The sequence below is a fragment of the Cibotium barometz genome, chromosome 21 (assembly GCF_041138505.1).
Source record: "Cibotium barometz isolate CiBa-2024 chromosome 21, ASM4113850v1, whole genome shotgun sequence".
NCBI classification, from domain to species: Eukaryota; Viridiplantae; Streptophyta; class Polypodiopsida; order Cyatheales; family Cibotiaceae; genus Cibotium; species Cibotium barometz.
In genome coordinates this window covers 14,173,406-14,190,302 of record NC_141066.1, presented here as the reverse complement: position 1 = coordinate 14,190,302, position 16,897 = coordinate 14,173,406, and the positions used below count along the sequence as shown (strand labels likewise).

The 16,897-nt window shown below is 40.5% G+C and overlaps 1 protein-coding gene across 2 annotated transcripts; it reads right to left on the bottom strand.

Annotated features, from left to right (window-relative positions):
- Positions 1-1,805: 1,805 nt before the first annotated feature.
- Positions 1,806-2,959, bottom strand: LOC147626880 (protein DOG1-like 3). Of its 2 annotated transcripts, none has more exons than XM_086815419.1 (3): positions 2,631-2,959; positions 2,203-2,501; positions 1,806-2,086 (listed from the first exon to the last, which is right to left on the bottom strand). In XM_086815419.1, the coding sequence occupies exons 1-3, from the start codon at positions 2,896-2,898 to the stop codon at positions 2,057-2,059; spliced, it is 597 nt and encodes a 198-aa protein (XP_086671545.1). In that variant the 5' UTR covers positions 2,899-2,959; the 3' UTR covers positions 1,806-2,056. The 2 variants fall into 2 exon arrangements, with proteins under 2 accessions (XP_086671545.1, XP_086671544.1); XM_086815418.1 differs by having other exon boundaries at positions 1,806-2,070; positions 2,631-2,953.
- Between the last annotated feature and the right edge of the window lie 13,938 nt (positions 2,960-16,897).

The window sequence follows — 16,897 nt, the reverse complement described above, 5'->3', positions numbered from 1 at the left end:
TATAATCTTGTCTAAAATACTCTATTCTCTATCATGTCCTCTCGGGTTAAAAAGTGTGGTTTGTGAGAGAGTTGATGAACATGTCACATTATACTCCAAAGAAAGAAACAAAACTAGGATGTTAGTGGTGGTGAAGGGAAGAAGTTAGTGTAACATGGGTCAATGTACTCCTGATGAGAGAGTACTTATAGAAATTAATGTAAAACTTCAATGTTTGCTTTGTGCCTCCTTGATGTATGTTATTGAGAATACTTTTTATCTTCTTTTTTCATTAATTTATTTTCTTTGGTACCTCTTTGTGTATATTTTTCTTTGTATATATTTCTGAAGTGTATAACTTTGTAAGTAATTTTTCAATGTTGGTAAAGAAAGAGTCACTAAGTGATTTTTGACAATTGTTAAAATTGATAAAAAGCTAGAATAACAAATGCTAAGTGAGGATTCTAGAGAAACATTGGAGAAAGCATGGGAATACTTATTCCACATGTGTTATTGTATTGTAGATTGTTGCATTGTAATTGGAGATTTCTTTGGCGTCAATGCTTCATTATCAGTGTTGCTTTATGGTTACTTTGTAGAATGCTCTCAGTGTTGCTTTGTGCTTTACTGTTACTTTGATTTGATGTATAAGAATTCTACCTTTCTTCGTGTGCTTTGTGGTTACTTTGATTGTGCTGATGTAGAATGCTCTCTCTCTCTCTTTTATTCCATTTTAAATTTAAAAATGGAGGTTTTCTATGCCTTCTTAAAAAATGAAGATTTGATAGCCCATGCTATTAGGAAGTTAGAAAGTTAGAAAGATTTGATGCAAGTTAGAAAGTTGCGATTGTTTTCTTAAGCTCTAGTAGTTCTCTTCAAGATGGAAGGATGACTGTTCTCCAACCTTGCATAGTAGCCACTAGGATTGGCTTTTGACGGGCACCCTTGTCTATCAAATGTGATGGGAAAGGGATGAGACTTGCAAGTTTTTCACCATTTACATGTAATTTTTGACGGCTGAGAATTTTCTAGCACATTTCTTATGCCAAAAAAGTGCATGCCCATTCAAAACTCAAGCATGGTAGCTACTACCAAATAATTTGCCAATGTTGTCAAACTTGTTGGGGGATATTCTTGTGTAATTTGTTCTTTTCAAGCAAATGTTCTTGTGTTTTTCCATGTCGTTTTTATTCGATCGTACCTGCCATCGTTTTTTGGGGGGAAGGTTCTTCTATCTACTACTGCCCATGTAAAGTACTTGGCATTGATAGCCACTAATCAGGATGTGATGTGGTTGCCTTTTTCTCATTAAAGTGAGGGCTTGAGATGATAGAAGGCTTTATTTAGAGTTGAGTCTACCAGTACCTTGTCAAAAACTTCTCAATGTATGCAACACTAGAGTCTATGGGTAGAATGTGGATAGCTCTCATACTTCACTTGGGTCACTGAAAGAATCCCTTATGTATGGTTTTTTTTTTCACTTTTTGAATCTAGAATCCTCTTATGTATGTAAGAGGGAATAAAATTTGTACTGTTAGCAGACTTCACGTAGGTGCTATCTTTACATGCTTTTGTTAGTAGCCCTCTAGGAGTTAGTCACGATACAAGAGAATGCATAGTAATGTACGTAGCTAGGTGCTTTTGTTAGTAGCCCTCGATGTGTTGATCTGTAATTATCTTGTGTGTGTGTGTGTGTGTGTGTGTGTGTGAGAGAGAGAGAGAGAGAGAGAGAGAGAGAGAGAGAGAGAGATTTCATTTCAGGGTTCACAGCACTTTTAGGGCTTTGGCCATACATAGCCATGAAATATACTGTCTCGCAACAAAGATCCTCACAAATCCTACTGCCATATTAATACTTCAATAGAGAGATTTTAAGGCATAAACCAGCTCAAAAGCCGAAACACAGCACAATGCCGACTGTATAGGATTCAATAAGTTGAGCAGCTCTTCGAGGGTGTGCAATCGCAGCTGATTGGCTTCAGCAAACAAGTACGCTAAATGGGCAACCTTACTTTCCATCAGCTCGCGGCCTTTGGTTGTGAAGCTGTCGTTTGTAAGAGCCTCTGCCATGGTCTGGTCAGGTAAAAGCATCTGCGCATTGCCCATTCTGTGGTCAAAAACAGATCACAAACCCAAGCCCCAGACAGCCCTAAATCAAAAAACATACCTGCACAGTGTTCAATATAGAGCTCTACGTCGATGGCATGTTTCAAGATATTATACCTGCAAAGTGGCGAGCTCGTTGGAGAGGTGTAGTTCGGATTGTAAGGTGCTTTTTTCAAGGGCTTCTACTGCTGCCAGCTGAACATCGCACAAGCTTGAGCCTGGGATTGATGGTGGAGCTTGACTTGCAGTAGCTAAGGTAGCTGGCACTGGTTTCTGGTCTTGGACAGAACTCTTGTCCACCAACATTATCTCGTGAGCATTCAAACCGAGCGTAGAGTAGACCAGAGTGATGGCCGAAGTGGGTCTCCACCCTCCCAGCCACATGAAGGCAGCCTCCAGAGGCGAACAGCGTGCACCTGCCCACATTCCATACAAAATGATCATGCGGTCCATCAGCTAGGATACGATCAATGAGAGTTGAATAAATAATTGGCATGCTATGATAATTAGGAGAGTAATGGGCTCATAATTAATGTATACTGCACCGGAGATTATTTCTAGAGCAGTGTGGTTTGTTTCGCGTGCGCTGTCAAAGGCGTCCCTGTAGAGCGGCAAGCAAGCGGAGACGAGGTGGGCAAGATGGGGGTTGGGGAGAGCTGGGTGAGCGAGTTGGGCTGCTTGTGGCTGATCATCGTGAGGATCTGTTGGTGTTGATGCGGACGATTTCTGATCAGAGAGAGCAGAGCGAAGCATCTCTGTGTGAGCTTTCCATTTGGACCAGAGCTGGGATGGAGCAGGGCGATGAGGGGCCATAGAGGCCAAGAGTCCAAGGGGGGGGGGGGGGGGTGGTGTGTGCACTGTGCTGCAAAGAGTGAAGGGGGCGACCAATCTGTTACATGGGTGCGCCGGGAGAGCGAGCGAGGAGTGCGTGTGCGTTGGTGGGGGGTGGTGTTTTTTGCCCTAACGCTCCACGACCACGTCTGACTATATAAGCTATCCTTTCCATGTCGGCAAAGGCTTCGTCCAATCACAACACGACACAATCCTACAGCCTAGATATTTTAATTGGCCTTTCCACGACGCGTTGCTGCGTGTCGAGCATCGGGAAGCACAAGGTCACGAGCGCAATGTCGTGTCCATTGAGACTGCGACTTTAGGTTTTGGAGGCAAGATTCGTTACTCTCCGTTAAGCTTCCACGTGCTCGCGCTCTAACATCGAACGCGCACACCACGCTTTAAAGTAACTCAACCTTGGTCCTTCCACGCGTCCCAAGTTAGTTACATAATTATTCAACACGTCACCTCCCTTCAAAACACGACACTTCCTACCTTTTCTTCACTTTTTTGTGTGTGGAAATTTCACTCTATTATAATATATATCAAGTCACAAACACATCAAGAGGCCATTACAAACCTTACTACTTCCCCATGCGTTCAGTGTAGGGAGAGTGGGGGCGAGGGACATTCTCACGTTAAAGGAAACAAGCAACTGACGGTAAAGAAAACCAACTAGCTAGGACTTTCCTAGCCCTTTTTGTAAGAAATGCATTCTCAGGTCTCCTTTTGTTAGTGAAGGTTTCCATTTATACCTAACCTCCTCCTTCTTGGAACATTTCTCATCTTCAAGCTGGATGAAAAGCTGAGAGGCAAAGAGGTTGTCGATAGGGTATTAGATGAAAATGGGCAAGAGTTAAAAGGGATGAGCTTGATAGCCAAGAAATGGGTGGACATTAGAAGAATTTGGAACTCATTTTGGGCCCCTGTAAGAAATTATCAATCTCTTTATTTTTCTCATCTCCAAAATGCACAAAATCGAAAAGCGCATCCAACAAAAATAATAAAATATGTGCGTTGACTGCAAAAAGTGAATCTCTAGAAGAATAAAGAAACTGGCGCGCATTTAACACACAAGGGAGTAACTCGTGTCGCATTTAAGACTCTACATGCTCATAACTACCTTCGAATATGTCATACAAAATCTTTGTTCTTTTGAACATTTTAGACCTTTACTGCCATCGCAAAGTTTTGATTCATGAAGAGGTGCTGGATTGTGAGAACGTAGAGAAAAATAATGGCAACCTACAATCAAGCGAGTGAAGAATCTAGCAAGAAGAGGCTATACCATCTTCACATGGACTTACAAGAAGAGTATGCTTCTCTTCAAAAACAAAGAAAAGGTCCAAGAATAGATGCCATGCACAGGGAAAAAATGAGGAGAGAAGGCCTGCACCATATTGACGTACATATTGCCGTATGGTGTGATGGAACAATCTACCCCAAATTGCCTAATCACAAACTCCACACTTCCTTTTTCCAATCTAACACAACTACTGAAGTTTGCAGGTGTGGTGACGGCCACAAAGGCTTGCTTGGATACATATCTAACCAATTTGCTATTGCTCGTATGTATAGGTGTCAAAAGAGGCAGAAGACAAAGCTCAGAAGGTTGCTGAGTGCTCACAATTGAAAGAACAACTTCAAAAAGAGGTTGACGAACTCAGGACAACCCAATAGAAGCTTAGAAAAGCAAGGACAAAAGCTACCCCATTGGGAGATAGACAAAGAAGTTAAAAAATCACATTATTGCTAAACTGAAACCTGCTAGTGGAGGGTGCAAGCACTACAAGACAATGCTGCCATACACGCGTTTCATACACGCGATAAATTACGAACGCGTGTATGGTCGCGCCTGTATTTGAATAGAATCGGGCGCGTGTATTTTTGCATTTAAATTCGCGTGTATGTTTGCATTAATAAACGCGTGTATAAACGCGTTTATATACACGCACCTATACACGATAATATTCACGGGGTAATACTCGCTATTATACACGGATAAATACACGCTACTATACACGGATTAATACACGCATGGCAGAGAAAAACTGGAAAGAAACTGAATTCCTTTACAAAATTAAAAACTATTTTCCTTAAACCATCTCATAGTACATTACAGTATACATCATTACACAATCCCACTACATGCATTTACAACAATGAAATATATTCAAAAATAAATCATATTGCATATGAGATGATGGAAATGTCATCAATTTAGAACATACAGTGACGGATTGGTTAGGGTTCGATCTCATCTTCAATAAGATCCATCCTTGCCAAACGATCAACATCAATATCCATTTGATCAATTGGTAAGGCTACGATTAAATTTATTCCACTATCGATATTCTGTACTCCATTGATAATGGTATCGATGTCCTGATCATCCTCATCAACATCACCATCATCCTCAATGGTAGGGTCATTCTCATGATCATGAGAAATGGCATGCTCATCCTCATTATCACGATCATCTCTTATTTCTTGATCATCGATCACAACATCTTCAATGGCATGTTCGACGTCATCTTCATTGCGGCTTGTTACATCCTCCATATGCTCCATATCAGTGAATGTATTATACATCACTTTGGAACGTGGTGCAATAGGGATGACGTACCACCATTTGATGTCATGCACCATTGGTAGATAGATAACCTACTCAAATACACACAGTACAGTAATTAATTAGCATATCAAAAGTCAAGGGGTACGCGAGCTTAGATATATATGTACATGAAACACATTAGTAAAAAAATGCATACCTGCTCACATTGTTGTGGCAATACGAGCCTATCTTTCTTTGTTTGCCAGAACTTTGTAGAGTCAATAGTTACATATCCACTTGCATGGCGTTTTATCGTTGCATCAGGCCCTTTTTCCACCATGTTCATTTGCCATTTGACATCCAAAACATACACAAAGAAGCGACGAAAGTCAAGCCTAAATATGTCTTCGATTATGCCACAATAATCATCCATTTTTCCATTAGCTCCCTCAAAGCTACTAATGACACCGCAATCTTGTGTATTTCTCTTTTCATCAATTCTTTGTGTTCGAAAATGCTTGCCTTCACACCATATAGCATTGAACATAGTGCACTGGACCAAAATAGAAACAATATTTGTGTAAGCAATGTGAATAAATATTAAAAGAAAATCACTTACAACTAATGCAAAACATTAGTTCTATGTACCTTTGACATGCATCCTCGTGCATACTCCCATTCTTCCGCCGTGATATGCAGCCCCTCGTCACTCTCTGCTCTCTCCATTTCCTCATGCAACCAATCAACATGGATATCATTCGGAAGTGTTGCTAGATGCTTAGGGTACGCCTTCCGAGAGCCATGTTGCCTCCGAAAGAGAGCTCTTTCTGCTTGCCTTTTTGTCTTTGCATCCTCATATCTTGTAACCCATCTGCTCATCACATCACTATTAAGGATACAAGTGAAATTGAGATCATCAATCAACGTTCTGTCAATTACTTTACTCTGTCCTTTTCCTTGAGGCACAATAGAGGTCATCCTCAAGTCCTCTTCATTGCTCCATAGTCGTGGCAAAGAGCTGTCCACCTGACCAAGAAATTCTGAAATATATACAAGCGACTCTTGTATCAACCAACCCTCGGCCATGCTTCCTTCAGGCCTTGCACTTTGCCTCACAAAGTCTTTTAAGGTCTTCATCTCGTCGACGCTTTACGTGCTCTCGTCGCGCGTAGGGTACCATGTTAGGGTGTGGTACTGCATCCTGCTTCAATTTATCAAATTATATGTTACAACTCTATTAATTTAATTTGGATACCATGAGTCATTTGAATACCATCAATTTACATCTACTCACCTCTAAACCTGTTTGATTCCATTCTCCATACATGGAGATATGATTCAAGGTAATTCGACGTGCTCGTACAATGCATCCTTGACATCGATTACACATACATTTGATCCGTTGTCCCAACCACACATCGCGATTACGATGACGCATTGTCTCATCTTCCTCAGAACTGCTTGAAGAGGTTGATGACATCCTGTGTACAAACCAGAAAACACAAACTCATTATATATTATTAATGAAAGCACAAAAACGCGTGTATTCACGCGGCTATCTCCTAAAATTTGCGTGTATAAACGCGGCTACTTCCTAAAAAACGCGTGTATTCACGCGGCTAATTTCTGCAAAACGCGTGTATAAACGCAGCTACAATCATTTACACGCGAATATACCTGCGTTTATAAACGCGAACATAAACGCACCCATAAACGCGGCGGCATATTTAAACTAAACATAGCCCGCCTTCCCCAAATATAGATTTTGAACTTAGAAATCAATAGTGCGCCTGTTTTCGCCTCTTCCAACATCAAAGAGGGAGCAGAGAAAGGAGCACACACACGGGAGAAGGAGGGAGCAGAGAAGGAGCAGAGAGGACTCACTTTTTCAGAGGTGAGTCACTTTGTCCTGTGCCTTGTCTCTTTTGTCAGATTTGTTTACTTTGCTCTTTGCTCTTTGGGTTTGTCTTTTTGCACACGATTGGGTTGCTGCATCCTGACAGGGGCGACAATGGCTGGTCCTTTTGTAAGGACATTCTGTTTTTGTCGGGGGGTCGGTCTTTTCGAGAAATTTTTTTCGCAGGTCGCGTGTAAGAACGCGTGTAGGAGCGCGTGTAACCTGTCTGCAGAGTTTTTCCACGCGCATATACACGCGTTTTTTGCCGGGTATATACACGCGTTTTTTGCCGGGTGTATACACGCGTTTCTGCAGACAGAAAACTGCCGCGTTTCAGATTTCAGGGTTTGCAGGCATTTAACTTGTGTAATGACAATGTGTGAGTCAAGAGACAGCCCATGATGTACATGATGATGTTTGTTGCAGGTTCTTTATGGATATTCCAGGTTCTTCATCCGATCCATTTGCGTACAGCAATTGGTTGATGGAGATGATGAATCACTTTGGGCGCCAACCTGGTCCGGTTGAGCTTACAGAGTATATGTATGTCCATCCCCCTCCTTCCCTGCCTGGTGTCTATACCCCTGTCGCGAGTATCCAGGGCACTCCAGTGCCGTCTATTCCTCCGAGTCCGACGAGACGGCATGCAGCTTCTCCTCTTCCACGTCCACCGAGGAGACATACCTCGTCCCAGACACACTCACGTACACCCTCACAGCCACCATCACGTGCTCCCTCAGAGCCACCGTCACGTCAGGGCTCACAGCCACCGTCACGTAGACAATCCCCCAGTCGTGACTCCACCCGCAGCAGTAGGAAGAGTGGGAGTGGGGGAGGATGCGGCGGGTGCTTTGGTGGGGGAGGTGGGGGAGGTGGGGGAGGTAGTAGGGCACGGGGTGAGAGAGGAGATAGAGGGAGAAGAGTTAGAGGAGACAGTTCGGAAGAGGAGGAGATGAGAGAGATGGAGAGAGTGGTTTGCTATGATGTGACGGATAGGGGCGGGATAGTGATGGATGCGAGGGGGAGGGAGGTAATGGAATACATGCGTGGGGTAGTATCAAACTCATATAGAAATTGTTTTATTAAATTTAAAGATCAAAATAGCCGATTAGTTGGGGAGGTGATAGAGGCTGTACACAGTCGGTACCCCAATCCCCCACATGCTACATTCTCGGATGTATGGGGAAGGACGCGAATAAGGGAGATCTTAAGTAATAAAAGATCTCACCTTAAAAAACTCGCGTACGATGACCGGCTAAATGTAGCTGCGGGTGGCTATCCTGCCGAGAAACCTGCCACTGCGCACAAACGCGAGTGGAAGGAGGCAAAGAAACGAGCAGAGGGTGGCGTGAAGAGCAGGCAGCATGTGGAGGCACGACGGATCCAGATGGAGACCGTTGGATCTTCGCATTTCGGATCTGGCGGCGTCGAGTCATGGGAGGCAGAGTTCGTAAGTATCCTGTCACTTTATTTGATTGTTTACTTAATTCATTGATTCTATGAATTGTTTTAATCTTACAAATTGTGTTGATTATGATACAGCGACGGGTTACGGGGAGGAAGCCCACAACCCACGATACTGCGTATGCTCGCCGGCATAGCAGACGTGACACGTGGGCCATCTTCAGAGCCAAGGGACGTATTACGGACGCGCAGTTTGAGTTGGCCATGAGACCATACGGTCGACAGGTACTTGAAAATTCGTAACGAATGGTTTTGGTTTATTGAATTGCATATATATATATATATATATACTTATATACTATATATTACTTGAACAGGCACAAGCTGCTGATGATCCACCGGCCGCCGCTGCAGAGGGTGGACGTGAGCACTACTCCTCGGACATTCCGACCGATGCGAGCTCATCTGAGCATGAGGGGAGCACCGAGTCATCATCTGGGTCTGAGTAGTACTCAGATTTGTAGTATCACATTCCATATTTAGGATGTGATTGTATATATTTTTTTGTAAACTCAAGCCATGGGCTACTTCGAGATATGGACTCCCTTGTATACATGTATGAAATTTTGATAGTAATATTGAATTGATTGATCGATAGTATTACATTCATGGCTGTCTTGAATCGTGTAATGACAATGTATGCATTTATGTCGTTCTTGTCTTAATCTCCCTCGTGCATATGTTCTTCGTGGATGGTCTAATGCACCAAAAACCCTAAACCAGAGAGTGCTATTGGGTGCTGGAATGCTGGAACAGTATTCAGGCACCAAATAGCACTCTCTGGATTTTTTTTTTTGCTCTCTGTTCGCGTGTATAAACGCGTCAAAACTGCTAAAACTTGCGTGTATCTGCGCGGATACACTGGAAATAACGCGTGTATACACGCGTATAAACTGGCAGTAACGCGTGTATAAGCGCATCTAAATAAAAGAAACGCGTGTACAGACGCAAGTAAAAACGCGGCTGGGACATTGGAATTGAACAGGATGCGGCTATACACCCGTGTATAACCGCGTCTAATAGAATAAGACGCGTGTATACTGGCGTGTATTAACGCGTCTGCAAAAAAAAACGCGGCTAAACACCCGTGTATACGCGCGTCTGAGAGGCACTGTACACGCGTTTTTACACGCATGTCTCTGGCCGCGAGAATACACGCGCTGATACACGGGCCCGCTACTTTTTTTCACAAGTCATTTTTAGCGGCTAAGAGCGCGGGTATGAGCCCAATCCCTTGTAGTGAAGCGCAAGATCAAGCAAGCAAGGTAAGCTTGCTTATGTCTTTATTACTTTGAATACAATGATAATATAGATTTAAACTATCAATTGAGGAAACCACTCTTATTGCAGAAATGTTTTAGAGCTTGACAAAGATAATGTCAATCCTAATATCCTTCCAATCAAACAAATGAAATGTTTACTATCGAGCAGCATTGTAAAAAACATGATTGAACTTTGTGGTGATCCATTATTTTTGCAAAGTCCAGTTCCTTGTTGAACATCTCATAGAACATGTGATAATCTTCATGGACATTGCTTCTATGAAGGAACTCAAATAGCATCATGTCACATGATTTCTTCTTTGGTAGAAACAAATTCCTACTTTTTAGAAGTTAAACAAATAGAGAAGGGGACAGAATATAAGAAGCACATGACAATATCTACCTTAAGTGTTTTGCCCTCAAATTTGAGGGACCTTTTCATTACTTTTCAGGTTTGGTGTTGGTGTAGATTGTATAGATTAGAAAGTGCTAAAGAATGTGACTAAGAACTAGCAAGGTCTTTCAATCACTCAAATCGCGTTCTTTGGCATGTTTCTAGACACCGCAGAATGCGATTTGAGCAACTGGAATCAAGTGGTCTAGGCATATCGCGTTAAAGGAGAACTTGCTATATAGATTGGGTATATAAAATATAAATGGTTATTATGCATTACGCAATCATACTAGTTGCATGTTATGATTTATGGGGATAGGAGCATAATTAATATTCCTCCTAGATTCCATTCACTTCTCATCTTTAAGCCTAAGGAGCTATTAGAAAAGAAAAAGAGTGTGTGCTGATTTTTATCTACACCCAATATATAGTTGTCTAGCTAGAGAAATGACACCTTCAGTAGTCCCTAAACATCATGTTGAGGAATGATGTTCTATGAAGCTCCCACCCTCTTGCTTTGAGGATCATCAGATCGAGTTGGGAAAAACCTCCCATTAAGTCTCCCTATCACATATCCAAGGCATCAGTGGTGGGTGAGTTGGAAGAATAATAGTTAGCTTAGTTACTTTGGGCTAGATTTATCTAGCCCTCATCCTTGTCGTTTGTGCTGCACCACCAACCTTGGTTTTTTAGAAGAAGAATAAGACCGCACATCTATGTATGGACTACATGGCATTAAATAAGTTAACTATCAAGAACAAGTTCTTGATGCTCAAGATTGTGTATATTTTGGAGCATCTCAATGGTGTAAAGTCTTTTACAAAGATAGATCTAAAGATTGGTTTATCACCAAGTCCAGATCTTTGAGGATGACATTTCCCACGGCATTTAGGATAGGACATGGCCACTACAAATTTGTGGTGATGCTATTTGGACTCATCAGTGCACTAACAACATTTAACAAGATGATGTCCAAGATGTTCAGAGAGCTCATTTTGGTACGTGTTTATTCATACTTTTGGATAACATCCTTATCTTTTCTACTACCACTATAAAAAGCAACATGAGAAACATGGGCATGATGTGATGAAGGTCTTGCAAACTTTGTGAGACAATGAGCGCTACATCAATGCAGAGAAGAGCATATTTGGAGTACATGAAGTCTCCTACCTAGGCTATGTTGCTATCAATTCTAATGGTATCCACTTTGACCCCAAAAAGTATCAGGGCATACTGGCTTGGGAAGTTTTGAACATGGCTCAGGAGATCAAATCATTTATGACCTTTTTGAGGCCTATAGTTCACACATGGACAAGTTTTTTGAACTTGTAGCACCTCTCATATATCTGGTCAAGGGGGTGAAGACACATCGACATAAAGTGCTTATTTACGAGAAATATTCTTGAGGCATTTCATGCATTGAAGAAATTGGTCTTAGAAGGACTATTCTTAGCTGACATCATGGAATGAACACCATATTAGGGAATATGGGAATTTTCCACAAGTTTGGGACACATGGTCAAAAGTTTGGATTAACCATAACTTGAACACCACTAATCCAAAATGAGCGCCTTATAGCTCTTTTGATTCCATTTTTCAAGCACTTTCCAACGATAGGTCATATGATAGGGTTTTGAGAAACTTACAAACATGTTATCCATGTCCCCTTTTTTAAGTATTTAAAAATGGGAATTGGGAAATTCCCAAATTCACCATTCGAGGTTATTATTAATGCTAGCAATATTTCTAATGGATTTGTTTTATAATAAGATGGAAAGGGGCATATTTCAGCCAAAAATACAGGAAAAATTTGAATTCTACTGAAAAGAAATATTTAGTATATATGACAAGGCATTATTAGGGGGATGATCACAACACTCAAGCATTGGAAGCCTTTACTTAAGATGGAAGACCAATGGCATATTACAGCCAAAAATTGAATGTTACCGAAAAGAACTATTCGGTATATGACAAGGTGCTATATTGAGAGTGATCATAACACTCAAGCATTGGAAACTTTTTCTATATGGAAAGGGAATTCATAATAAAGACCTATCACCAGACCATTCCTAGTGCCCAATGAAGTGATAGGCACTTAAATGGTTATAGACCATGCCTAGTGCCCAATGAGTGCCCAATAAAGTGCTAATAGACTTTGCCTAGTGTCCAATGTCATAGACAAGCCATGTGGAGTTAAGCATTGGAAACCTTTTCTATATGGAAAGGGAATTCATAATAAAGACCTATCACCAGACCATTCCTAGTGCCCAATGAAGTGATAGGCACTTAAATGGTTATAGACCATGCCTAGTGCCCAATGAGTGCCCAATAAAGTAATAGGCATTTAAATGCTAATAGACTTTGCCTAGTGCCCAATGTCATAGACAAGCCATGTGGAGTTAACTTTTCTAGTAGTTTGGAGACATGGTTGGCTATGTACCTAGTAAACATAACCTTTTTGTTGATTCTCTTAGGTGTAAGACCACCATTCAAATCATTAAAGAGACCATTGTGCTTGAGATTTAAGGTAAAGATTTGGATAATATGATGGCACAATATATAGATTCTCTAGAATTTAGAGCTTAGTACTAGTTCAAAAAACTAGCAGGACACTATATAGCATTAAGGTTGGCTGATTGCTATGTGTTCTATGGGAGAAAAGAGAAACACTTCTTCACGATGACCATGAGTCTCTTTTTGGGGTGTAAGAGGATACATGTGGTTTATATAAGAGAACAACCACAAGAAGTAGGATATTTCTCAGCACAAATATTTGTAACTCAAATTGTATAATAAAAGAGATAGAGAAGAATATACTATTATTAAATTGATACAATAGATGGCAAAGCCTCACACCCATGCGCACCTATGTGAAGAGAGATTTGATGGTTGATTTAGAATTGCTAAGACATAGACTATATATTAGTGGAAGTCCTACAATAGATGGAAAATCCCCATACCCATGTGCTCATGTGAAGAGAGCTTTGATTACTAAAATCTAGAAATGCTGAGATAGAGATTGTATGCTGGTAGAAGCTAGGGAGTAAACTCATAGTGATGACTGATGAACTAGGCATGTATCACGGGGTGGCCATGACATAACCACGTAGGTCTACAGTCATAGTTGATGCCACCATCCTATAGTGTAAACTTGGCCCATAAAGATGTACTAGTAATGTGTTGGGCCATGTTCACGACCTTCAATATTAAAGTAGGGTGTCCAAGAGTAAAGTCTACCTACTCCATGTGTGGACTATTATGAAATAACAGTCCAATGTCACATGTAGCCTATTTTGGCATTGTGCCAAATCTAGTTTTAGCCATCTCTAAACCATTTGGCCTCATATGCCACCTTCTCTTTTGAATATGAGGATGCTGGGAAAGCCATGGATACTCCTTATAATGGGGGTGTGTGTACAAACATGAGCTAGTCCCACTGCCTCGATAATACAATATGGGGGTGGAGCATTAATATTCAATAAGGGGTCATCAACGATATCAATAATACCTTGGATAAGATGGAAAGATCATTTTACTAGCCCAAGTTTACTAGCCAAAATTCTCTCAAGTCATATAGTCGTGACCCAACATCAAAATGAGAACATTATCTTCCATTGGTTCCTCACATTGGTTCAAGCTATCCTCAATATAGCACTCATTCATCTAATATTAGTCGACTCAACATTTGGCCACTATTTCTTGTCTCTTCTTTGTGAGGATGGTTTCACCATTATTAGAGGCCAATAAGACTACATAAACTTGTATGTCCTTGAAACATACCCCAAACATCATGGTATTCTATAATAGTAATCTACAGAACAACATCTTAACCTGCTAGTTTATGAGCATTATCTTCCATTGGTTCAAGCTATCCTCAATAACAATAATTCATCTCGTATTGTTTGACTGAACATTTGGCCATTGTTTCTTGTTTCTTCTTGCGAGGATGGTTTCATCTTATTCTATGGATAGTGGTCCATGATAGTAGTCTACACAACAACATCTTAACCTGCTAGTTTATGAACATCATGTTCCATTGGTTCAAGCTATCCTCAATAACACTCATTTTAGTATTGGTCGACTCAACATTTGGCCACTATTTCTTGTGTCTTCTTGTGAGGATGGTGTCAACATCATTAGAGGCCAATAAGACTACATAGACTTATATGTCCTTGAAACACCCCAAAAGATCATGGTATTCTATAATAGGAGTCTACACAACAACATCTTAACCTAATAGTTTATCTAAAAATTATTGGGCCACATAGAGTAAACCACAATTAACAGACATGGTCATTAAGTACTTTCCCACAAAAAAGAAAGGCCTTCAAAATTCAACAACTTAACCTGCCAGTTTATCAAAAAACTTATTAAGCAATAGAGTAAACCTCAATTGGCATACATTTATACATTCAACGTATTCTCTAAGTAAATTTAGTGTGCATTGCTATATGAAGCATATGATGACAACTATATGGTGTATGTAGCTTTGCCATGATGACATCGACCATTTAATACATATACTCATATATGATCATTGATGACCATCGTAACCTTTCACCCTCCTCTGAACAATCAAAGGGACTAATGAATCGTATCCCCCATTATAGAGTTCCTTTTACATATTGAACATGTGTGAGACTAGAAACATGTCACCATTTGGCCATAACTACTATTAGCTTAGCTTAGGGACATGCATAGTCCATAGTGAAGAGAAAGGTCCTAGAGTGTTGCAAAAGTATTCTTTCAAATGAAATAGAGAAGCGATTACTTAAAATGCTTATTGCAATTTGCAAAAATGATAAACAAGAAATAGACAGATAGCGATAGCACAAAACACACCCGATTATGTCCCAACCATCCTCTTATTAAGGGCCCCCACTTGTTCCTAGGTGTATTTGCTTATGTATTGCAAGATATAAATGAAGTGCAATATTGACTTACTGTCCAAATAGAGAGACACCTTACAGACTTTTTTGGCTGAATGGAAGCTCTCACTTGGGGCTATTTGGGGCACCTTTAGGCTACATTTTATCTCTATATATACCTTGATGCTGTAGATGTCTGATGACCGATATATTACATTTCTTGCTGCTTTAGGCTACCTATATAGTGTGAATTTTTCTCTAATGAATGACCTTCTTGATGACCTACATTTTAGGATTACAATCTAGCTGGACAACCTTTTATGCTCTCCTTAGATGATGCAGATATGGTTGATCTCTATGCTTCCCTTAATATTACAAGCTACCTTATGCAAGCTATTTAAGGTTCCTCTTCATACTTTGGCTTACCCTTAAGCTCATAGGTTGCAAGATGATTTATTCCCTTGGATGATTACTCTTATAAAGGAATCAAGAGCTAGGATTTCACTCAAAAGATGTTACCTTAAGGTCTCTTTACATAGGCAACTTCCATCAACCCAATAATTGGTCCAGCTTTGCCTCTTTTTGGTCCACATCACACCAAGGGTACCCATGGGCTGGCCCATGGCACCCCCCTAAAGATAAGATTTGACACATTTTCCTAATACTTGAACATAGACTTGACATAGACTTGGGCTTCTTCAAGTAACCAACCAAATAGTCTAATATGTGCCTGGTTGGGCTAGTATAACATTATACAACTTGCAAAGAGGGTTACATACACTTGTGCTACATATCCTAAACCTAGATGGTGATTGGCGACTTGTCCCTTAGACTTTAGAAAAGGTAACTAACTATCCTAGACGCTATAGAATGTCCATGTGGCACCCCTCGTGCTTAACTTGTTGGTAGGATCGACAACCACTTTTAGATAATCTACCCAAAAAATGATGGATATTTCTCAAAGAAGTCCTTTTCCAACCACACCGCTTTTTGGGTACCCTGGTCTTTGAACTTGGTCAAGAATTATTGCTTCTTTTGAATCGATGCCATGTTTAAATTGCTACAATTACACCACTTTTTTGGGATCTAGGATCTTTAAATCACTGATGCTGTTTAATTGTTCATCATTCAGGATCTCCAAACAAGGAGGAGTGCCCTAAAAGAACTTCAACTAGCTAATATGGAAAAACATCATTCATAGACCAATTTTCAATCAAAGCTTCATGGGAGACATTCTTTAACAATTGGAAACATATGAGGTTATGCTAATGGAAGAATAGAAGTAATTAAGCACTACTTTAACCAAATGCAAAAATTACTCCCACTTACTTTCACTGTCATTCATGCAACATTTAAGCACATCAAAGGCCAACTGTTATAGATCTTTGTATATGGATGAAAAGCATTCAAAAATTGAACTTTAGACTCGAACAAGGCACACTAAAAATGCAAAGTAAGTTTAGCACCCCTATTAGAAATAATAGTACAAGGCAAACCACATCCTAATGCTTAATGAAAAGCCTAGCTACATCTTATTGG

Bases quoted from the DNA above. Each gene is read 5' to 3' on its own strand.
- LOC147626880 (XM_086815418.1), bottom strand. From the start codon at position 2,898: ATGGCCCCTCATCGCCCTGCTCCATCCCAGCTCTGGTCCAAATGGAAA. The intron at 2,502-2,630 runs GTGCAGTATACA...GAATGTGGGCAG, and splicing joins TGCTCTAGAAATAATCTCCG to GTGCACGCTGTTCGCCTCTG. The intron at 2,071-2,202 runs GTATAATATCTT...GGCAATGCGCAG, and splicing joins ACGAGCTCGCCACTTTGCAG to ATGCTTTTACCTGACCAGAC.